At 46.3% G+C, this 24,928-nt stretch overlaps 1 protein-coding gene across 2 annotated transcripts in view; it reads right to left on the reverse strand.

The window, feature by feature from the left end:
- The window catches only part of tarbp1 (TAR (HIV-1) RNA binding protein 1), a 226,972-nt gene that overhangs the window by 149,481 nt on the left and 52,563 nt on the right, over positions 1–24,928 (reverse strand). For both annotated transcript variants that reach the window (XM_055639264.1, XM_055639265.1), the window contains exons 13-14: positions 19,367–19,461; positions 8,577–8,738 (exon numbers count right to left, since the gene is read on the reverse strand). In XM_055639264.1, the coding sequence (XP_055495239.1) occupies positions 8,577–8,738; positions 19,367–19,461 (257 nt within the window). The remainder of the gene's footprint in view (positions 1–8,576; positions 8,739–19,366; positions 19,462–24,928) is intronic.

Below are 24,928 nucleotides of genomic sequence, written 5' to 3' on the forward strand. Positions count from 1 at the left end.
GTGAGGGCGGTTAGTGTGTGGGGGTTAGTGTGTGTGTGGGGGGGGTTAGTGTGTGTGTGGAGGGGGTTAGTATGGGTGTGTGGGGGTGGTTAGTGTGTGTTGGGGGGGCTAGTGTGTGTGGGGGGGAGGCTAGTGTGTGGGGGGGGTTAGAGGAGGGGAGTGAGCGGGTGAGGAGAGGAAGCAGAGGAGGGTTGGTGGGTGAGTGGTGGAATATTGCATTGGGGAACGGGTTGCTTTGGGGGACTAGGCCTCCCGTGGGGGCTATGGGCGATGGTGGAATATTGTGGTGGGGGAACAGGTTGCATTGGGGGACCAGGCTTCCTGTGTGACAGGGACCCAATGGGTCCCACTTGGTCGGTCGGTCTGTCTGTCTGTCTGTCTGTCTGTCTGTCTGTCTGTCTGTCTGTCTAACTAAAACTCTTGTCTTGTTTGGATGCCTGTCTGTGCGTGCGTAATCCCAGAACTACGGCAAAACGGTACAAATGAGCACAAAGTTTTTTGCACCAATGTCAATTTTCCTTCAGATTTGATTTTTATTTCACGTGTTATTGATATTTACAAGTTTAAAAAAGCAAACTTTGAGAAGAATAACTGACTAGGCTGTGAGATTTCTGGCAGTTGCAGATATGACATCACAATGGCTTCCCGCAGTCCTCCAATCACAATGGGATCTCATTTACATACGCTGCTGTGAACATTCCGCCACCCGACAATGACATCACAATGGTATCTCAGCTGCCACCCGACAGTGAGTGAGAGTAGGCAAAAGAAGAAGGAGGAAAAGTTGACAGAGAGACAGATACAGAGATAGAGTGAGACAGAGAGACAGATTATGGGGTTGAGGGAGTGAGATTAAAAGTCTGTTTTAATCAGATTCTTGGGGAGAGCTTTCCTTTGTTAAAACAAATTCCAAAATATTCCTTGTCGGGATGGAAGATGGGGGAGACGCCCACATGGGGGTTTTCATTGTGGGTGGGAGAGGTGGAATAGGGGAGAGGTTTAATTTCCAGAACTTTCCTTTATTGACAAAAATAAAACGGCGCCCCAATTGCCCCGCCCCTCCTGTGTTTACTTAAAAAAAATTAAACGGCGCCCCCACTTGCCTCGTCCTTCCCGTATTTTCTTTAAAAAAATAATACAGCAACCCCACTTGCCCCAATCCTCCTGTGTTTACTTAAAAAAACACAGCGCCCCGCCCCCATTTGCCCCGCCCCTTCCATGTTTAAGTTTAAAAATAAAGCAGCGCCCCCACTTACCCCACCCCTACTGTGTTTACTTAAAATCCACTTTGATAATCAATTAGAAGTGCTGGGGGAGGCAGGGGAGTGCAATTGGAGTTTTTTTTTTTAAAGTCCAATGCTGGGGGAGACAGGGGAGTGGTGAAATCATACGTTGGGGAACGGGTTGCATTGGGGGACCAGGCCTCTTGTTGGGGCTATGGGTGAGTGGTGGAATATTGTGTTGGGGGAACAGGTTCCATTGGGGGAACGGGTGAGTGGTGGAAGCGGGTTGCGTTGGGGGAACGGGTGAGTATGGATTATTGCAATGGGGGAATAGGTCCAATGGGTCCCACTTGGTCTAGTGTATATATTGTGGCGGCACCTGGTGGTAGGCCACTGGCAGAGCAAACCCTCGGCTCTGGAGGGGGGAGTTAGGTGTCTCTGTGTGGGAGGCGCAGGTCATGGGGTTGACCCTTAGGGGTATTTAAGGTCGGGTAACGCCCGAGCCCATTTGAGGAGTAGGGAGCTGTATCCTAACACGTCTCAAGCACACAACTGGCTTCCGCTTAGTTTTTGGCAGGACTCCTGTGAGTCCCCGCTATACTGGTGACCCTGACGTTCAGAAGTGTAATCCTGGAAGGGAAATTTCGTAAGAAGATGCATTCCACCGCTGCCGCCTACGAGGCACACATGGCCGAACTCAACGCGGTCTCCCTGTAGCTGCCTACATTTTGGACCTCGCAGCTGGGGGTTTGGTTTCTACAGGCAGAGTCCCAGTTCTAAAACTGCAGTGTATCGGCCAACGAGACTCGTTACCACTATGTGGTAAGCGCTCTGAATCAGCAGACAGCCGGTCAGGTCGTTCCTTACCTCAATAACCCACCGGCGGCGGATAAGTACATAGGCCTCAAGGAACTGCTGCTCCGGATCTACGGGACAAGTCGGATGGAGCGCGCCTGTCGGATCCTCAACATGGGTGGGCTCAGCGACCAGAAGCCCTCGGCCCTAATGAGCTAAATGCTCACGCTCATGGGCGACCACCAGCCCTGCCCGCTGTTTAAATTTACCCACCTGCAGAAGTTGTGGCGAGACATCCGCCGGCAGTTCTCAGGCGAGAGCTTTGAAGATCCGATCCGGCTAGCAGCGCACGCCGACGAGCTGTGGCTGTCTGACCAACAGCAGGTGGGTGCATTGGAATCCCTAGAATCGCTAGAATCCCCGGAATCGCTGGACCGGATCGATTCAGCGCCCTGAAAGGCCCAGCGACCGAAGACCATGCCCACAAGAGGCCCACGCCCATTAGGGACCCACACCCACTTGAGCCACATACCAGACAAGTGGCAGAGGAGAGGAGGATGGCTGAGCAGGATCCAAGAAAAAGGATGTGGTGTTTTTACCACCAACGCTGGGATTCAGCGGCCCGCCATGTTCTTTTCCGGAAAACACGGTGCCGGCCGCTGATAGTCACCATGGTAGCCGGCAGGATGCATCGCCTGTAGGTCTGGGACCGGCACTCGGGGCTCAGGTTCTTGGTGGACACCGGGGCAGAGGTCAGTGTTTTGCCCCCCTCCGGAGTGGACACGCGTGCTGGTATGCGGAGGACCCCCCTTGACCGCTGCGAATGGCAGTTCCATCTGCACTTAGGGCGTCCGCATCATCCCGATCATCTGTGGTGCATGCCATTTCACCTGGCCGTTCATTGTTGCGGACGTGGCACAGCCGTTGCTGGGCGCATATTTCTTGCGGGCGCAATCCTGGTGGACATGAGAGGGCCATGCCTTGTCCACGCTTCAACATTGGAGGAGATCTCCTTGCACCCTACTGCATCCGCCAATCCACAACCCAGTGGCGGCGGTGACAATATATATGCACAGATACTGGCCGAGTTTCCGGGCATTGTGACACCGAAGTTCGACTCGACCGGCCCGAAACATGGTGTGCCGCATCATATTCTTACATCAGGTCCGCCGCTCTACGCCCACACCCGCAGGCTTGCCCCCGACAAGCTCCTGATAGCGAGGGCGGAGTTTCGGAAAATGGAAGCCATGGGCATCGACCGACGCTCCAACAGCTCATGGGCCTCCCCACTGCACATGGTGCCGAAGGAGGCCTTTTGGTGACTACCGCCACCTGAACGAGGCGACAATCGCCGATCATTACCCCGTTCCCCACATACAAGATTTCTCAGCCCATCCGGCCGGGGCTAAGGTTTATTCTAAAATCTACAGTCCAGGGATATAACTAGATCCCCGTGCGAGCGGAGGATGTCCCGAAGACGGCTATTATCACCCCATTCGGCCTATTCAACTTCCTGCAGATGCCCTTTGGCCTCAAGAATGGCGCACAGGCCTTCCAGCAACTGATGGACACCGTGGGGCACGGGCTCGATTTCCTGTTCATCTATTTAGATGACATCCTCGTGGCGAGTCGCTCGTGGCAGAAGCACTGCGCCCATTTGCGTTTATTGTGCTAGCACCATAGTCAACAAGGCCTGGTGATTAACCCTGGCAAATGCCAGTTAGGCCTCCGGGCCATCGTCTTTCTGGGCCACCGAGTGATGCACAGAGTTGAGGCGATCCGCCAGTTTCTGGGGCCTTCCACAGTGCGGGGCCTCCAAGAGTTCGTGGACACGGTAACGTTCTACCATCGGTTTGTGCCGGCGGCGGCTAAAATTATGCGGCCACTCTTTCAGTTGTTGACTGGCATGAGGCGGAAGGTGCAATGGGACACCATCGCCGTGGAGGCGTTTGAAGGGGCAAAGGAAGCCTTGGCTTGGGTGACAATGCTCGTACATCCGCGGGCTACCGCTCCTACAGCACTTACCGTGGATTCCTCGGACTCTGCAGTCAGCGGCGTTCTAAGAAGTCAGTCAATGGCAAATGGCAGCCTCTCGCCTTTCTCAGCCGCCAGCTCAAGCCTGCGGAACAGCGCTACAGTTCTTTCCTCCGGGGGTTACTTGCATTGCACCTTGCGGTGCAGCATTTGCAGTATTTCCTGGAGGGCCAGGAAATCGTAGCCTTCACGGACCATAAGCCCCTCACCTTCGCATTTGCCAAGGGCTCAGATCATGAGTCCGCCCATCAGACGTGCCAGCTAACGTCTAGTTCGGAGTTTACGACAGACGTCCGACACATCGCCGGTAAATCTAACCTGGTTGCAGACGTCTTGTCCCGCCCCGCGATAGCAGCCGTTCTCAACCCAGCCTCCGGAATAGACTACTCAGCCTTGGCTGCGGCGCAGCTTGCGGAAGAAGAAATGCTGGTGTACCGCACCGCGATTCCGGGTTTGGTGCTGGAGGATGTGCCGTTGGGTCCCTCGTGTACTTCCACCCTGTGCGACATGTCCACGGACCAGCCGCGGCCTGTTGTTCCGGCGGCCTGGCGCCGTCGAGTGTTCGATGTCATCCATGGGCTAGCTCACCCGTCTATCCGGGCCAAGGTTGCCATGGTGGCCGCGAGATTTATATAGCATGGGCTGCGGAAGCAAGTCGGATGCTGGGCATTCCGTGCCAAACGTCTAAGGTACATCGACACGTCCGGGCGCCCGTTCGTTCATTTTGCGGTGCCACGCTGGCGGTCCGGCCACGTGCACGTGGACATCGTGGGGCCGCTGTCTCCGTCCCGAGGTGTTTCGCACCTGCTGATGGTGGTGGACCGTTTTACACGGTGGCCAGAGGCCATCCCGCTAATGGACACTTCCGCCCCGTCGTGCACTCGTGCCCTCGTGGCTAATTGGATGGCCCGCTTTTGGGTTCCTCTGGACATCACATCGGACCGGGATGCCCAGTTCACTTCTGAACTATGGTCTGCAATGGCCCGACTGCTAGGGACGCAGCTCCACCATTCGACAGCATACCATCCCCAGTCGAATGGGTCAGTGGAGCGGTTCCACTGCCATCTGAAGGATGCCCTGAAGACTCGCCTCACTGAGTGGATGGACAAGTTGCCATGGTTCCTGCTGGGGATTCGGATTGCCCCCAAGGAGGATTTGTCATCGTCCTCGGCGGAACTAGTGTATGGCGCTCCGCTCACCGTCCCCATGGAGTTTGTCCCAGCTGCTTATGGGAACTACGTCATCTGTGTTGGTGCACTTGCGGGAGAGGGCTGGTGCCCTGGCTCCCGTCCCGACGTCTCGTCATGGGGTGGCCCCATCCCATGTGCCACCGGCGTTGGTGGATTGTCCGTACGTCTTTCTGCACCATGACGCCCACAGGTCGCCCTTGCAGCACCCTTATGAAGGTCCCTTTCGGGTGCTGCGGCAGTAATTGGAATCAGAGCAGCATCCAGGGGAGGCGACACTGTCACTAGAGATGCAAAGGTATCATGAAATTCTGAAATTAACGTGCTGGAAGAATGGTGAGCCAGTGTAGATAAGTAATGATAAATGTGACAAATACATGTGATTAGTTTCAAGCAGAAACACTGCTCACACAGCCTCAGTACTATTTCACTTACTGCCGCTCATCCAACACTTACTCCATTTTCCTCAAATCTTAACACCATGGAGTTGATCATTTCATCCAATTTTATTTTCTTCGTATCAATTTTCCAAAATACAAACCCAACACATAAGCTACACTATTTTACCCTCTTCAATATCAGAAGATTCCTTTACCATGGCCATTAATCATGACTCAATCTAAAAGAATAAAACATTAGATTGTAAAAGTTCTCTTGACTGGTAGTTATTATCATAAATTATGTAAGAATGAGGCACCAATTACATGATTGTGGAGAGCTGTGCTAAACCAGATGTACCTAAAGATAAAAATTGTAGAGCTTTGGAAAAATGTCTTGGATAACTCAGGCCAAATTGTCTCATCCAGAGCTTTATGATACAATATAATCTACCATTTCCATGCATTTGCCAATTATGTTAAATTATTAAACAGCATTTAACACTTGCAGGTGAATTATTTGGAGAAGCCATCATTTGCTTGAGTCACATGTTCAAAAGCTTTTATTGGATAATGCCAGCTTTATGACAGGATGAGAGAGGCGAAACAGCAGCAGCAGAAACGAATCATCCAGAAGAAAACTAATTTGGGAAGCTTAACCACAATTATCTCATAAAATAAAAACATTTTAGAAATTAAAATCAAGGAAAGTTTGGAATTAATTTTATCTGTTTCTAGATACATGGCATCTGTAGTTCCATATTTTAAAATTATTTATTTACTGATTAATACTGGTATGCCTTCACAGGTTTGACATTTTTATGGGGATTTTATTTAAACAATTGCTGTAAATTACTCATTTTCATATCTACAAGCCCATTTTCGCAACTAATAACCTTTTTGATTCAGTTGCAGAGTTATAATGAAATCACTTTTATATTTCAGTTATGTATCATTTTAATGACAAATTGTTTCCACTGGCAGGAAAGTCATTAACTTAATATGCATTCATTTGCAGAAGTACTGGAGGACAAATGAGAAGAATTGCTTCCATGCAGAGCCAGTTGCTGTGATTTGGAATTGAGGCAAAAAACTGCACATGCTGGAAGTCTAAAATAAGTACAGACAATGACAGAACACTTGGCAAGTTAGGTAGTCACTGTGGTGATCTGAGTCAACGTTTTGGTCAATTATACTTTATGAGAATTGTAAAAGTGAGAAACAATAGGGGTTTTAAATTGCAGAGACAGGGAGGAGTGACGAGAACAAAAGAATGATAGGGCGGAAACCAAGATTAACTATTTGATTAGTAAGGGTGTCAGGGGCTATGGGGAGAAGGCATGAGAATGGGTTGAGAGAGAAGATAGATCAGCCATGATTGAACGGCGGAGTACGGCTTGATGGGCCGAATGGCCTAATTCTGCTCCTATAACTTTAGAATAAAGCTACATTACCATTTTCTGTACTGTCCGTTTAAGAAATGGATGATGGAATTTAGAGGGAGAGGAAAGGTAAAAAAAAAAAACATGTTGGAACTGTGGGAAACAGTGGTTGTGGTAAATATGGAAGAGAAACAGCACACAAAAAAACAAAACATTATTTATAAAGTGTCATAAACAATATCTTTCAATAAATGAAATAGTATTTGTCCGAAAATGTCATGATTCGGAAGTTTGCAGATGCACCAAAATAGACGGTTGAATAAGATATACATCAACCAGGGAAGTGGGCAAGGTAATGACAGATGGAATTTAACTCACACAAGTGTAAAGTGATATACAGACGCTCCCTGACTTAGGTAAAAGTTACATCCCGTGGACCCTTGCGTAAGTCTGATAGATTATGTAAGTTGGAAACAGAAGTGATACTGCGCACACATAAATTTACTATTAGTACTGTGTAGTACCAGTGGGAGACCACGTGGGAGCTCTGACGTAGAGACCACATGGGAGCATCCACGAGATTAGCTGACTGGCTTGCAGCAACTTTTAAAGAAAGCAGTGGGCTTAAAGAATTGCTTACGTAAGTGGGAGTTTACTTAAGTTGCCTATTATGTAAGTCGGGGAGTGCCTGCATTTTGGGATGTTGAACCCTACTGGGCCTTACGCAGTGAATAGCTGGACCCTAAAGGGTGCTGTTGAACAGAAACACTTAGGGATACAAGTCACCTGAAAGTGGTTACACAGGGACATACAGTTGTGTAGAAGGCAGGACACATCAGCTGAGACGCTGAGTATAGAAATTGGGATGTCACCCGCCTGCATCCTCAGGAACTATGCAGATCAGCTAGCAGAGGTATTTACAGACAGTTTTAACCTCTCACTACTCCATTCTAAGGACCCCATAGCAGAAGCATCCACGTCGCATGGTTGGAAACTAATTCTGAGCTAATTCTGCTATCACCATCATCTATTGCAACAAGTAATGGATGCCACTGATAGTCGCCGGAAGCTTGTGTCCTTTTCAGGACAGACGATGACAGCGAGTAACAACATTTGTAACAAGATTCGAAAGAAGAAGATTCCATTCTAAGGTCCAGCACATTCTATTGGTGCTTTTCTCTCTTAAGTACTGACCCCATTCATCCAAATTTTCATTCTGCGTTATGAATTGAAGTTTATCATGTAAAAGGCGAGGTTGTAGAAGGAGATAGTTAGAACTTCTAAATGAGAATTAAATAGACGCCTGAAAGATAAAGATGTGTGTGGATATGAGGGAAAAGCAGAGAATAGGATTAATTAGAAACCTATTTCAAAAACTGACACACACAGGATGGACCAAATGGACTGTATTGTATGATTCTTGATTTATTGCTTCAGAAAACTAGAAGAGGTCATTCAGCAGAGGTGTTACAGGTAAAATAGAAAGAAAAGCAAGGGGAACGAAGGTGAAGGAGGAGGAACTATATGTGAAGGTGACATGACAGTTTAGACTGTGAACATTGGAATAGGGTAGAGTACCTTCTCATCATTTGCAGCCTGCAGATGTCGAATTGAAGCCTGCGTCAGGGAAGAGATGAATCGCCACATCCAGGACCCCCTCATTGGGCCAAACAGTGAAAGCATCTTTGCCATCTCACTCAGTACAGCAAGATACAGGTTGCATCTGTCAAGATCGAGGACCTCAATAAAAGATAAACAAAACACATTTTAGAAAAATGACGGAAGGGTGCTCCTTATTCCCGGGCAAATATGGCAACTGCTGGCTGATAAAATGAAACAATAATAAAGCTTTACTTAATACATACCCTAAATAAAATAACATTTGACCAGATCTTACAGACCTAGTTACACCACTCAGAATAGCCTCTGATAGTCCACATGTCACAGGTGGACAAGGTGGTGAAGACAGCTTTTGAAATGCTGGCTTCCATCAATAAGGGCATTGAGTGTAGAACCTGCCACTTTATGGTTGCAGTTGTACAAGACATTGGCAAGGCTGCACTTGAAGTGTTGTCTTCAGTTTTGGTCATCCTTTTATCAAACCGATGCCAATTAGGTGGAAAAAGTGCAGGAAAGATTTACAAGGATGTCACCAGGACTTGAAGAACTGAGCTATTGGGAGAGGTTCCTCTAATTCATGTTGACTCTTTGGGGCCCGTATTACTGAGCTATCGGGAGAGGTTGGGCAAGCTGGAGCTTTAATCCTTGGAGTGTAGGAGACTGAAGGATGTATAAAATCATAAGGGATGTAGATGGGGTGAATGTGCACAGTCTTTTTCCCAAGGGGAATCAAGAACTAGAGGGCAGAGATGAGGTAAACAAGGAGGGGGAGTTGCTTTATTGATTAATGAGAACATCATGCAGTAGTCCGAGTTAACACTGAAGGTTCATCCAGTGAAGCTATATGGGTGGAGCTGAGGGGGAAAAAAAGGGATGATTATGTTATTGGGATTGTAATATAGGCCACAAAGAGTCAAAAAGAATTAGAGGAACAAATATGCCGAAAGATTGCAGATAGCTGTAAGATTCATAGGGTCATCATAGTAGGGGATTTTGGTAAGGTTCTGCATTGTTGGCTGCTATGGAAGGTTAGATCGCATGGGATCCAGGGAGGTCAAGCTAACTGGATACAAAATTGGCTTCGTGGTAGAAAGCAGTGAGAGGTGGTGAGAGGTTGCTTCTTCGACTCGGTCTCAGGGATCAATGCTGGGCCTGTTGATGTTTGTCATCTATATGAATGATTTGCATGAGAATGTACAAGGGATGTATAGTAAGTTTGCAGGTATCACTAAAATTGGTGGTATAGTAAACAGTGAAGAAGGTTATCAATAATTACAGCCAGACATTGATCAGGTGGGCAAGTAGGCCGTGGAATGGCAAATGGAGTTTAATACTGATAAGTGTGAGGTGTTGCATTTTGGGAAATGAAACCAAGGGCAGGACCTTCACAATGAATAATAGGGTCCTGGGGAGTATTGTAGAGCAGAAAGATCTAGCAATACAAGTACATAATTCCCTGATAGTGGCAGGTAGATGGGGGGGGGTGAAGAAGGCTTTTGGCATGCTGGTTAGAAAATTGAGTATAGAAGTTGAGACATTATGATAGTAAGGGCGTCAAAGGTTACGAGGAGAAGGCAGGAGAATGGAGTTGAGAGGGAAAAATAGATCAGCCATGAGTGAATGGCGTAGCAGACTCAATCGGCCAAATGGCCTAATTCTGCTCCTACGTCTTACGATTACAGTTATACGAAATGTTGGTGAGGCAGTATTGCAGTATTGTGTTCAGCTTTAGTCACATTGCTATATGAAAGATACCATTGCATTGAAAAGAGAACAGAGAAGATTTATGAGGATGTCGCCAGAACCGAGTGCCTGAGATTCATGGAGACGTTGGGTAGGTTAAATTTTATTCTTTAAGGTGCTGGAAACTGAGAGGTGATATTGCAAAGGTGTATAAAATTATGAGGGGAATAGATAGGGTGAACACACAGTCTTTTACCCACAGTGGGGAATCAAGACCCAGAGGGCATAGGTTTAAGGTGGGAGGGGAAACATTTAATAGGAAACTGAGGGATAATATTTTCATATGGAGGGTGCTACATATATGGGATGAGCTGCCAGAGGAAGTGGCTGAGCAGGCACCATAACAACATTTAAAAGACATTTGGAAAGGTACATTGATCGAAAACGTTTGAGGGATGTGGATCAAACACAAGTAAATGGGACCAACATGCAATAGGGCAGCCATGGTGACACAGCGGTAGAGTTGCTGCCTTACAGCGCCGAAGACCCGGGTGCGATCCTACCTACGGGTGCTGTCTGTCCGGAGTTTGTTCGTTCTCCCCATGAGCGCATGGGTTTTTGAGATCTTCGGATTCCTCCCTCACTCCAAAAGAGTAGGTTAATTGGCTTAGTGTAAGTGTAAATTGTGACCAGTGTGTGTAGGATAGGGTTAGTGTGCATGGATCGCTGGTCGGTGTGGACTTGATCGGATGAATGGCGGCGTGCACAGACGCAGCGGCTCGGAGCTCTCCCTCTAGTTGCCGGTTTTTAGTGTTTTTCGTGTTTTTTTTAATGTTTACTTTCTGCACTGTGAGCCTTTCCCTTCAAATGGGAACGAACATAACTTATAACCGACTGCACATCTTGAATATTCAGAGTACAAACTACATTCCACCCCCTCCCTGCTATATCGGAGGAGCTGTTCCGCGCAGCGGTGCCTGCCTGGATAATGAGCCGAAGCAGCAAGCGGGGCAGACGGGGACTGGAGACGGGAGAGGAAGCAAAAGAGGGGCAAGCGGGCCGGCATCCACGCTAGGCTGAGGAGCTCACCGGACCGACCAGCTTTGCCCAGCCGGTTTATAGCGAATGCCCAGTCCATTGTCAACAAGATCGACGAACTCAGACTGAGGCTTCACTCAAACAGGATAAATAGCTGTGCTTTCTTCTTCATCGAAACCTGGCTGAATCTGAACATCCCTGACGCTGCTATTGAGCTAGCAGGCCGGACTGTTTATCGAGCAGAAGGAACAGCTGACTCCGGTAAGGATAAAGGCGGTGGTGTGTGCATATATGTGTGTAACTCATGGTGCACCACCACTGACATTGTTGAGACTTTTTGCTCCCCGGACTTGGAGTTTATTACAGTGAAATGCAGACCGTTTTATCTGCCAAGGGAGTTTACAGTGGTGTTCCTCACTGCTGTTTACATACCACCGCAAGCTAACGCTAAGCTAGCACTGGCTAGTCTGCATGATGCTATCCACCAGCTGGAAAACAACCACCCAGACGGCGTGTTTTTAATAGCAGGAGACTTCAATCACGCCAAGCTGAAGACTGTAATGCCAACATTTCACCAGTTTATTGATTTTCCGACCAGAGGAAACAATATCTTGGACCAGGTCTACTGCAACATTGCCAAGGGCTACAAAGCGTCCCCCTGCCCCCATCTTGGCCGATCCGATCACATCAGTCTGTACTTAACACCTGCATACAGACCCCTCATTGCAAGGACAAAGCCAACAGTTCGCACCATCATGGTCTGGCCAGAAGGAGCCATGGACAGGCTACAGAACTGCTTTGAGTACACTGATTGGGACATCTTTAAACAGGCTGCCACTCACAACAACCACACAGACCTCAACACCTACACCTCATCAGTATTGGATTACATCACCTTCTGTATGAACAGTGTCACCACACAGAGGACAATACTGACACTCCCCAACCATAAGCCATGGATGAATGGCGCTGTAACTGGTCTGCTGAAGGCCCGGGATGCAGCTTTCCACTCAGGTGATGCAGAGGCCTACAGAACAGCAAGGTCCAGTTTGAGGAAGGGCATCAGGGAAGCAAAGCACCCTGCATTTTAAAGCATTTTAACAGCTCAGACTCTCGACGCATGTGGCAGGGCATCAGAACCATCACCGGCTACAACAGCTCCACACACGCACAAAGCTCATCCCTCCCTGACGACCTGAACTGTTTTTTTGCCAGGTTTGATTGCGCCGACAGCAGTCACAACATACGGGCACAGCAGGGACCGCAGGGACCCTCACCACCGGTGCTGACTCTGAGCCCCCACGACGTGAGATGGACCCTGCAGCACATCAACCCCAACAAGGCCACCGGATCTGACGGAGTACCAGGGCGGGTTCTGAAGCACTGCGCAGGGGAGCTGACTGCGGTGCTCACGGACCTGTTTAATACCTCCCTGCTGCAGGCCTCCGTCCCAACATGCCTCAAGACAGCCACAATCATCCCTGTGCCAAAACAATCAGCCATCAGGTCCCTCAACGACTATCGGCCAGTGGCGCTGACACCGGTGGTGATGAAGTGCTTCGAACGTCTGGTACTGGGACACTTGAAGAACAGCATCCCCCCCTCCTTAGACCACCACCAATTTGCCTATAGGGCAAACAGGTCGACGGAGGACGCAATGTCACTGGCCCTCCACTTCACCCTGACACACCTTGACCAGCGGGACAGTTATGTGCGGATGCTATTCATAGATTATAGCTCCGCCTTTAACACCATCCCCCCCCCCCATAAACTAGTCACCAAGCTGGACCACCTGGGCCTCAACACACACCTGAGCAGCTGGGTCCTGGACTTTCTCACCGGCCGACCACAGACTGTGCGCATGGGGAGGCAGGTCTCCTCCAGCATCACCCTGAACATCGGTGCACCACAGGGCTGTGTGTTGAGCCCCTTCCTCTTCTCCCTCTACACTCTTGACTGCAAACCCACCCACGAGGCCAACACCATATTAAAGTTTGCAGATGACACCATCGTGGTAGGCAGGATCACGAGTAGCAACAAGGCCGCCTACAGGACAGAGGTAGAGAACCTGGTGAGCTGGAGCCGTGAGAACAACCTGATCCTCAACGCAGCAAAAACAAAGGAGATGATCCTGGACTTCAGGAGGAGACCGAAGACCTTCATCCATCAGCCCATCACCATTAACGGCGAGACAGTGGAGGCTGTGCAGAACATCAGGTACCTCGGGGTCAACATCAGCCACGACCTGATCTGGACCGTCAACATCACGGCGACGGCCAAGAAAGGACTTCAAATAGGTATGTTACAAAACCTACCTGAATCGTCATTGAGAATCTGTCCCAGCCCCATGTGCGCGATTTTGGTGCTGTTTAGAGGGGGCGGGTTTAAACGCGATTTTTACTAGGCTGTTGCAATCGAAAATGTTCAGCCTAGTTAATCATTAACGGAAAATCGCTGAAAGACCCCGTCGCAAAAGGTATTATTAGTTTTTATGGCCTTGTATAATAGTTATAGTAGTTTAAAAATCACTCTCTCAACCCGCAACCTCTCGCAGCCCCAGGGTTTTATAAAGCAAACAATTAAAGGTATGTACCTTATTTTTACATTAAAAGGGGCTTCTTAAGAACCCTGTATATAAAGTTTTCTATAGCGAATAGTTCATTTTGGGCTCTTTATATCCCGCAGTATTTTTCTGGGCATTTGAGGGCACAAATCCAGCGCAATGTGAACGTTCTAAACCAGCGCGTTCCACAGGAACCCACTAGAAAGCCGATTTTAATTGACTTTAATTTACAGCAATTGAACACTAAATTCCTTCCATTTGGCATATAAATTGATGTAAATGAGATTTTAAAATCATGTTTTATTGTGAATTATTTGTGAATGTTATTTGGACACTTAGGCTATTTAAAAATGTTAATCATTAATTAAGAAATGGATAGATGTTTAGATCTAGTAATTGAAGTTTGAAATTAGCTACAATTGGGTAACTAACTAATTATATGCTTTAATTTCAGGTCCTCCAAGTAAGATTATTTTATATTTGTTTCAGAATGGTTCAATCTATGATAACTGAAAATTTCATTCAGTTCTCTTAATTTTTAAGAAGGTTATGGGCTTTTGACTGTCCTCGATCACAGCTTTTTTGTTATGTCCATAGAAAATCAATAGGGAGCAAGATGCTAATTTCCGAGCATGAAAATGGCCACAACTTTTTTATTACTTGAGATATGAAAGTGAATTAGGTGTCAAATTAAACTTATTGTTATGCTTTATCTGATAGGATAAATTGCAGACTTGATTTTTTAAATCTCAAAATTTTGTAACATTGCTACTTCAAAGGCTTCACTTCCTGAGGTGCTTGAAGAGGGCACGTCTCCCACAACAGCTGCTGGTGAGCTTCTACGGGTCAGCCATCGAGTCAGTTCTCACATACTGCATCACAGTATGGTACTCTGGCTGCACCGCAGAGAACAGGAAAGCTCTCCAACGCATCATTAAGACTGCTGAGAGGATCACTGGCACCCAGCTCCCCAGACTGGAGGACATCTACCGGACCCACTGCATCCGGAGGGTCAAGGGCATCATTAGAGACAGCACACACCCTGGACACTGCCTCTTCACCCCCCCTGCCCTCAGGAAGACGATACAGGACACTGAGCGCCCGCACGACAAGACTAAAAAACAGCTTCTACCATAGAGCTGTGACACTACTGAACTCTATCCCCCTCCCACACTGATTCCCCCCCCCCCCTCTCTCACACACCCCCGCCCATACTCCTATATGTTTATAGTTTAATTTTTTAATAGTTCTTTTTTAAACGTATTTTTATACTCATATTCCTGTGCAGCTGGAGGACTGCTCCAACAAAATGTAATTGTCTTATACAATGACAATAAAGATTATTATTATTATTATAATGAAGGGCCTGTTTCTGTGCTGTATCTCTAATCTAAACTAAACTAAACATCTTGGTCATCATGGACGAGTTGGGCCAAAGGGCCTATTTCCATGTGGTATGACTATGACCAGAATAACCTACAATAATTAGTAATCACAAAGCGGTGCGTCAGGTAATAAAACTGTCTCACTGCTCCAGTAACCCAAATCATTTCTTAACTCAGTTCATATTTGTGTGGAGTCTGCACGTTCTCCCTGTGACCACTTGGGATTCCCCTGGTGCCTCACTTTCCTCCCACACCCTAAAGACTGTTGGCTGCCTCTATAAATTGTTCCTAGTTTAGTCAGGTAGCAGGATAATCAGGAGGCGTTCATGGATATGTGTGAGATAATTGGAAGCAGGCAAATGTGGGGAGATGAATTGGGTGGATTACTTTAAGAACTATTGTAGCGAGTGTGGGTGGAAAGCCTTCTGGGTTGTCAGGAAATATGAAATATGAAATCTGGTCCAAAATATCTTATGACGACAGACACAGCATTCCATTTTCAACTCATAACAGAAATGGCAGCATCTCATTTTGCAAACATTTGCAATTTCACTACAAATTAACAGGTAAGAGATTAATTCATAATTTTGACAATTTCCTAATCTGCTTCCAATGTCTACACAGCACAAAAAGAAACTCAAGAAACTCAGCAGTATTTTGGAATTTGTTTTTATTTAAAAACTGATATACATTCAACATGTTGGATGTTTATTTGCTTCATTTTGAACCTAAGGAATGACTGAATCATATTTATTTTTGTGTCAACAAAGAGGTCATCTGTTTTTCTCCAAAACATACTGTAAATATCAACTAAAATGGCAATCGATAAAGTGAAAGGATAGTTTGTCAATTTTAATTGACTTTTTTTAATCAAATTTTTTGTAATTTTAAAATACACATATTCCTGTCAGCCAAAAATCTAAATGTATCTCGTTATACGTATCAGGTTACTCAAAATCTGCATTTATCACACATAATAGCTGCAAAAAATACTTAATTTTGCTTTTACAAAAGAATTAACACACCTTGCTTATACTCGTGCCTTGTTAATTAAATTTGTAATGTCTGATTAAATGGATCTTTCTTAGCACCGATAATTCTCAACGGAATATTTCCTTTTGTGGAATTGCTTTATCCTTATAAAGTCAGCAATTTTCCTTGAAATAACATTATATAAACCATATAACAATTACAGCACGGAAACAAGCCATCTCGGCCCTTCAAGTCTGCGCCGAACACTTAGTTTCCCCTAGTCCCATCTACCTGCACTCAGATCATAACCCTCCATTCCTTTCCCGTCCATATACCTATCTGGACATTCTGGACACAATAGGTTTGTAGAAATACTGGAGAAGTTTACATTCACCATTCAGTTCCCTTAATAGAAACAAATTCATGTTCATCATATTTAAACTATCCTAACAAAGTTACTCTGAGTTCATAGGGACAGTAGATCATTAACTGCACATTCAGCTTGAGACTGATGTGTAGGAAGGAACTGCAGATGCTGGTTGACACCGAAGATAGACACAAAATGCTGGAATAACTCAGCGGACAGGCACCATCTCTGGATAGAAGGAATGGATGAAGTTTTAGGTCGAGACCCTTCTTCAGACCCTTCTCGACCAGAAACGTCACCCATTCCTTCTATCCAGAGATACTGCCTGTCCCACTGAGTTCAGTATTTTGTGTCATTTTGCCTTTGTAACGTATCTCCTCGTAAACCAGATGCCGAAACGGGGAGATTTTTACATATTTCAGTAATTAATTTATTAGAAATCCACTCCTCTGTACATTTGGTACATTATTTTCCTGACTTTTTTATTAAAATTGTTGACCAATCTGACCTTTTTTTTTAATCTGACCGCTGCCCACCTGCTGACGTTACAATAACAGTGAAATTTTTACATCTTCTGGTAGAAATTCTCCTTATGATTTAAAAAATCCACTCCTCTATAAATTTGGTCAATTATTTCCCGAGATATTTACTAAAATTTATCACCAAACTGTCATTTTTTAAAATATAACGGTTGCCCAGCTGCTGACCTCACAATGCCTTTCCTCGTGGCCCCGCCGCTCTGGATTAATACAGCTGTCAACGCGCATGCACAGTTTTCCATGTGTTTTCCAAGACCCCACCCACCCCCCTCCCGTTCTTCAAAAGGCGCAGAAAGAACGAGAAAGTTCTGCAGCAAAGATCCTACAACTCCGCTCAGCTATCGGATCTTTGTTCTGCAGATCCCAAGGACAGCGGTGCTCACGCGCTGAAGAAGTTTCTCCGTGCTGCCCTTGCAGCTTGTGAAGCCACGCACCTCCCCTCCACCGCCCGCCCGCTCAGTCCAGCTGTGGGTTTACAGAGAGTCAGCCGGTTCTGTCCCTCTCCCGCTTTTCGCAGCCCACACACTTGCCCGGCTCCCCTCTCCCCCCCCCCCCCCCCCCCCCCCCCTCTTCTCACCTCCTCCCCTCTCCTCCATCCCCTCTTCTCTCTACCAGTCACAGGGAACGACCTCCTCTCCGTGTCCGTGTCCTCGGCCCGATCATCTGTAACGCTGGTGGAAGCCATAATCGGCCAGTCCTCCACTGCTTTTGGCTGTCCTCAGCAAAGAGCCTATAGCTCACCATAGGATCTTTGGTCCTCGGATTGCTCCGTGCCTCGCTCAGGACCCCCGAGCTGCTGCCCCGCCACTCTCTCTCCTCTCTCCCCTCCTCTCTCTCTCCCCCTCTCCCCCTCTCTCCGCTCCTCTCTCCCTCTCCCCCCTCCCCCTCTCTCTCCCCATTCTCTCTCTCCCTCTCCCTCTCCCCCTCTCTTCTCTTTCCCTTCTCTCTCTCTCCCCTCTCCCCCCCCTCTCCCCCCCACTCTCTCCCTCTCTCTCTCTCCCTCCATCTCTCCCTCTCTCTCTCTCACTTTTCTCTCCCCCCTCTCTCTCTCCCCCTTTCTCTCTCCCTCTCTTCCTCCTCTCTCTCTCTTCCCCCTTCCTCTCTCTCTCTCTTCCCCTTTCCTCTCCCCACCCCCCTTCCCTCCCCTAAACCTCCTCCCCCCCTCCCCCCCCCCTCCACACCCTCCCCATCACCCCTACCCCCACCGTGCACCTCCTCCCCTATCCTCCACCCCCCTCCCCCCCTCCCCCTCCCTTTCCCCCACCTCTCCCCCCTTCCTCCCCCCCTATCCCCCCTTCCCTTCCCTCCCTCTCAGCCCCCCTCTCTCTCTCTCTCCTCCCCTCTCCCTCCCCTCCCATCTCTCTCTCCCCTCCTCCACTCCCCCCCTCACCCGCCCTCCCTCGCCTCCTCCCCTCCCTCTGTCTTTTGCCCTTCTGTCTCTGCCCCTCTCTCTCTGTTTCTCCCACTTCTCTCTCTGCCCTCACTCTCTACCTCCCCCGCCACCCCCTCCCTCTCTAGACGCGCCTGCGAGTTGGGGGCTATGCATCAGTGGATAGGGCGGTTATGCAGTAAAAGGAGCAAATTAATAATATTAATATAATATCAAGGGGGGTAGTTAGCGTTTGTGCGGGGGGGGGTTAGTGTGTGTGTGGGGGTGGTTAGTGTGTGTGACGCTGCATGCCTCCCCCCCGCAACCGCGCGTTGGGGGAACAGACCCAACGAGTCTGCACTTGGTCTAGTTTCACATAAAATTTTTGTAATCCTGTCATGCCATCCCCCTTTTTGAAAAGCTTCATATGGGCCTGCCTTTAGGACCAACATATCATCGTTGCTGATCTTACTAAACAGCATTGTATACGAACCTCCAGATGAAGGACTGCAGTGGTTTAAGGCAGTGACTCACTATAACTCTCTCAAAGGTAATAACAATGGGCATTAATGCTCAGATCCTGTAAATGAAGTGAATAAAAATTGCAGCATACGACTTGCTGGCGGCCACCATGCAAAATAGCGAGCATCAAGGAAAATCCAATTCAATGGTATATATTAAAAGAACCAATGTTATTAGATTTCCATTTAAGTAATGCATGACACCAGTTGTTGCTGTATTGGAAATAGTATTTCACTTCTGTATAAACAGAGTTATTTGAACCAAGCAGATTTTTAACTAGAATAGATTTAACCAAATTAGTCATACTTACAGTTTGTAATTCACTTGTCAACCTCCTGAGTGCGTACTCCAAAACTTGCTCCACTGAAGACATGATGCATTCTTGCAGAACATTCAGGATCCTACCTGTAGACAAAGAGAACAAATGGTTTACACAAATTATCTACTTCGTAAAAATGGTTTGCTCCTGTAAGTTAGCAACGGCCCGACAGCAAAATAAAAAGAGAAACATAGATTAATAATTAGGAACATGTCCACTAAATTGCAAAACATCACAAATCTTGAAGCAAATAATCAGTGTCAACCTCATATTGCACAATGCTTGACAGCAACCTATTAATGTTGGGTGCAGAAAAGCAGTTCCTGAGGCAGATCTTCAAGGCATTAACCCCAAGTTTTCTAAATACACAATTCTAAAACACCTATCATTGCATTTCAATGAAATTCATTTAAAAACATGTTGTTGCTTTGAGGTTGAGTTTGTCAACAGGAGACTTATAATAAATGGAATGCAATCATGTGTCAGTGCATATAACAAATTAATATTAAAATATACCCCTGAGGAACATGCACAGAACTTGGAATTGAGCCCAAATGAAAATAGAGCAGCAAAGGTGAGGGACATGGTAGCAGTTATATCACCACACTAATGGAAGTGTTTGAATCCCTCCATGGCAGCTGCAGAACTAATTTCAAATATAATTGGCAATGCTCAATATAAAACTATTCAAAATATAAACCCACAGCGCACAATAAAGAATAAATGAATGTCAAACAAAGACAGATCAATGTTTCTTTAAATAAATAATTCGATTTTTCTTGTGGATGAAGACAGACACAAAAAGCTGGCGTAACTCAGAGGATTCGGCAGCATCTCTGGAGAAAAGGAATAGGTGACGTTTCGGGTCGAGGCCCTTCATCAGACTAAGAGTCAGAGAGGGGGACACAGGTATGGGAAGGTATAGAACAAAGCAGAGCCTGCATCGACGACTCAGGAAAGGTGGAGTCCACAATGGTCCATTGTTGTCTGGGAACGAGGTGATAACGAAGATATATAAATGGTGAAATTAGCACGAGGACTAGGGTGTGGATGGAGAGAGAGGGAATGCAATATCATTTTATGGATGATATTGTATTTCAATACATTTTAATACTCAGTTTGCTGAATTGGATGTAGGTTCACAACCACAAAGGCTCACATGAAAAGTTCATGTTGATGGTGGCACAAGAAAAAGAAGCACAGTGAAGGCCAGAAAGTGGGTAGGAAGCTGGCGGAGAGGGTTTTGTGTCTGTAGTCTGATGGGAGGAAGGCTAGGAGAATGGAAAGGATGGAATGAGAAGGCGATGAAGAGAGTGGAAGGAGAGGGTTCACGTAAATTTATATTTGCAATTATGACATCCTCCATAAATATTAGGTACCATCAATTACTTGGAAGTGTAAATACATGTAATTAAGTTATTGCAATTGCTAATTGTATACTGCAAAATCACACAGTTTACTGATTAATAACCAAAACAAATGGTCAAGGAAAAGAGACCCGCCCTCCTGCAAAATGGTTTAATGACAAGCATTTTTTGAATTGGAATAGAGTTTGGCAAATCAAAGGAAGGCAAGTAAAAGAGCCAGCTCCAAGTAAAAACTTATAATTTAACTCATGTGAAGACTAGCTGTGACAAATGTTATTTTTAAAGCAGCTGAGAATTGCTATTCACATCCTTCTTGTCCTTTGTTAACTATTACGTCACTATCTATCTATATTACTAAAAGTCTGTTCTTGACCGGCTTTGGCGATCTGTGCTGCGGTTTCCGAGAGAACGCAGCCACCTACGGACGTCATTTTTGGCCACCTCGCTCAGAGCCCCCCTCTGCCACATGTGTGCCGAGGATTTTTCCAGTCGATGAAAAATGACAGAGATATTAATGATTTTACAAAATTCATTATGGCGGCAGGGGGATCCCACTACCCCCCTCTCCCCTCTCCTCCCTCTCCCCTCCCCCTCTCTCCTCCCCCCCCCCCTCCCCTCCCCCCCCCCCCACTCTCCCTCTCCCCCCACTCTCTCCCCCTCTCCTCTCCCCCCCTCTCCTCTCCCCCCCTCTCCTCTCCCCCCCTCTCCTCTCCCCCTCTTTTTCTCCCCTCCCCCACCGACCCTCCCTTAAACCCCCCTCCCCTCCACACCCCCCTACCCCCTTCCCTCCACCCTCCCTGCTCCCCACCTCTCCCCCTCCCCTCACCTCTCCCCCTCCCTTCACCTCTCCCCCCCCTCACCTCTCCCCCCCTCTCTCACACCTTCTCTCTCTCCTCCCCTCCACCCCCATCTTTCCCCTCTCACCCACCCTCCCTCTTCTCCTCCTCGCCACCCCCTCTCCCTCTTGCCCCTCTCTCTGTGACTCTGCCCCTCCTCTCTCTGCCCTCACTCTCTACCCCCCCCCCCCCCCCCCTCCCCTCTCTAGATGTGACTGCAAGTTGGGGGCTATGTGTCAGTAGATAGGGTGGTTATGGGGTAAAAGGAGCAAATTAATAATATTAATATAATATCAAGGGGGGTAATTAGCGTGAGTGCGGGGGGGGATAGTTAGTGTGTGTGATGCTGCATGCCGCCTCCCCCCCCCCCACAACCGCACGTTGGGGGATCAGACCCAACGGGTCTGCACTTGGTCTAATATTTAATACAGACTGAAAACTGGCTTAAAACTGCCCAATGACAACTGAAATTGGGATTTACAAGGCACAGGATCGACTGACCTGCATCACAGACTTTACATAAACCAGACAATAATATTCATCTTAAAAAGTTATTAAAAATAACCAGTAAAGAAGTAAAAACACAAGATGACTGTATAGGAAACATATTGGTAGGAGTGGAAGATTTTACATTGCTTTCAGATTGGTTGCAAATTATACAGATAACAGAGACTAATCAGACCAAACAGCAGATAGTTACATCCTGTAGGCAATGTAAAGCCTTTTAGGTAGTAAGAGATGACTTGTTAATGAAAATTTGTTCTTTATAACAATAGAGAAAGCAACTGTGATATTTTCACTGTTATATTTCCCTGTTTTAGTTGATGCAAATAATTATGTGACTGGACACATTTGGAAATTTACATCAACTGTTCAATTCCATTTATTTTTTATTGCTCTTAACACGAGATTAACTAAGTGTTTAACCTAAAGTGTTTACAAAATAAATTGTGGGTAATTTATTTATCCTACATGGAATGCTAGCAGCAATACAGAAACAATCGCTGCCACCAATGATTATGCTCACCTTGGTGTTATTCTGGTGCCATCTCAGCCCATAAAACCAGTCCTCAACTTCATGGCAAGGTTCCCCACTAAGCTCAGCAAGGCCTATTTTGCAAAAGACCTTGCCCACAAGCCCACTCTAAAAGAAGTATGCAACAACTAATGTGGATTTGTTGAAAGTTAAAATTCCCTTTACAAAACCAAACTTGCATTGTGAGTGGCTTGATTTATCATTTGCATTGGAGAGGAAAGCTTTTGAAATGACAGTCCAAAAAAAATGTAAGAAAATTATATATGCCACTCCACTCATCGCAGGTTTAACAAAAAGGCCTCCACGTTAATGTTGACAATCTTATGTTCATCGATTGCATGGTCAATCACTAAAAGTTTACCACTGAGGGAGTCAACTAGACTTCAGAATCCACGTGACTATAACCATATAACAACCATATAACAATTACAGCACGGAAACAGGCCATCTCGACCTTTCTTGTCCGTGCCGAACACGTATTCTCCCCTAGTCCCATATACCTGCATTCAGACCATAACCCTCCATTCCTTTCCCGTCCATATAACTATCCAATTTATTTTTAAATGATAAAAAACAAACCTGCCTCCACCACCTTCACTAGAAGCTCATTCCACACAGCCACCACTCTCTGAGTAAAGAAGTTCCCCCTCATGTTACCCCTAAACTTCTGTCCCTTAATTCTCAAGTCATGTCCCCTTGTTTGAATCTTCCCTACTCTCAGTGGGAAAAGCTTATCCACGTCAACTCTGTCTATCCCTCTCATCATTTTAAAGACCTCTATCAAGTCCTCCCTTAACCTTCTGCGCTCCAAAGAATAAAGCCCTAACTTGTTCAACCTTTCTCTGTAACTTAGTTGCTGAAATCCAAGCAACATTCTAGTAAATCTCCTCTGTACTCTCTCTATTTTGTTGACATCCTTCCTATAATTAGGCGACCAAAATTGTACACCATACTCCAAAATTGGCCTCACCAATGCCTTGTACAATTTTAACATTACATCCCAACTTCTATACTCAATGCTCTGATTTATAAAGGCCAGCACACGGAAAGCTTTCTTTACCACCCTATCTACATGAGATTCCACTTTCAGGGAACTGTGCACAGTTATTCCCAGATCCCTCTGTTCACCTGCATTCTTCAATTCCCTACCATTTACCATGTACGTCCTATTTTGATTTGTCCTGCCAAGATGTAGCACCTCACACTTATCAGCATTAAACTCCATCTGCCATCTTTCAGCCCACTCTTCCAACTGGCATAAATCTCTCTGTAGACTTTGAAAATCTACTTCATTATCCACAACCCCACCTATCTTAGTATCATCTGCATACTTACTAATCCAATTTACCACACCATCATCCAGATCATTGATGTACATGACAAACAACAGTGGACCCAACACAGATCCCTGTGGCACCCCACTAGTCACTGGCCTCCAACCTGACAAACAACCATCCACCATTATTCTCTGGCATCTCCCATTCAGCCACTGTTGAATCCATCTTGCTACTCCACCATTAATACCCAACCATTGAACCTTCTTAACCAACCTTTCGTGAGGAACCTTGTCAAAGGCCTTACTGAAGTCCATATATACAACATCCACTGCTTTACCCTCATCAATTTCCCGAGTAATCTCTAAAAAATTCGAGAAGATTAGTTAAACATGACCTTCCAGGCACAAATCCATGTTGACTGTTCCTAATCAGACCCTGTTTATTCAGATGCTTATATATATTATCTCTTAGTATTCTTTCCATTAATTTGCCCACCACTGACGTCAAACTAGCAGGTCTATAATTGCTAGGTTTACTCTTAGACCCCTTTTTAAACTATGGAACAACATGTGCAGTACGCCAATCCTCCGGCACTATTCCCGTTTCTAATGACATTTGAAATATTTCTGTCATAGCCCCTGCTATTTCTACACTAACTTCCCTCAATGTCCTAGGGAATATCCTGTCTGGACCTGGAGACTTATCCACTTTTATATTTCTCAAAAGTGTCAGAACTTCCTCTTCTTTGATCCTCATAGTTTCCATAGCTACTCTACTTGTTTCCTTTATCTCACATAATTCAATATCCTTCTCCTTGGTGAATACCGAAGAAAAAAAATTGTTCAATATCACCCCCATCTCTTTTGGCTCTGCAGATAGCTGTCCACTCTGACTCTCTAATGGACCAACTTTATCCCTCATTATCCTTTTGCTATTAATATATCTGTAGAAACCCTTTGGATTTACTTTCACCTTACTTGCCAAAGCAACCTCGTATCTTCTTTTAGCTTTTCTAATTTCTTTATTAAGATTCTTTT

The sequence above is a fragment of the Leucoraja erinacea genome, chromosome 8, assembly GCF_028641065.1.
Source record: "Leucoraja erinacea ecotype New England chromosome 8, Leri_hhj_1, whole genome shotgun sequence".
Taxonomy (NCBI): Eukaryota; Metazoa; Chordata; class Chondrichthyes; order Rajiformes; family Rajidae; genus Leucoraja; species Leucoraja erinaceus.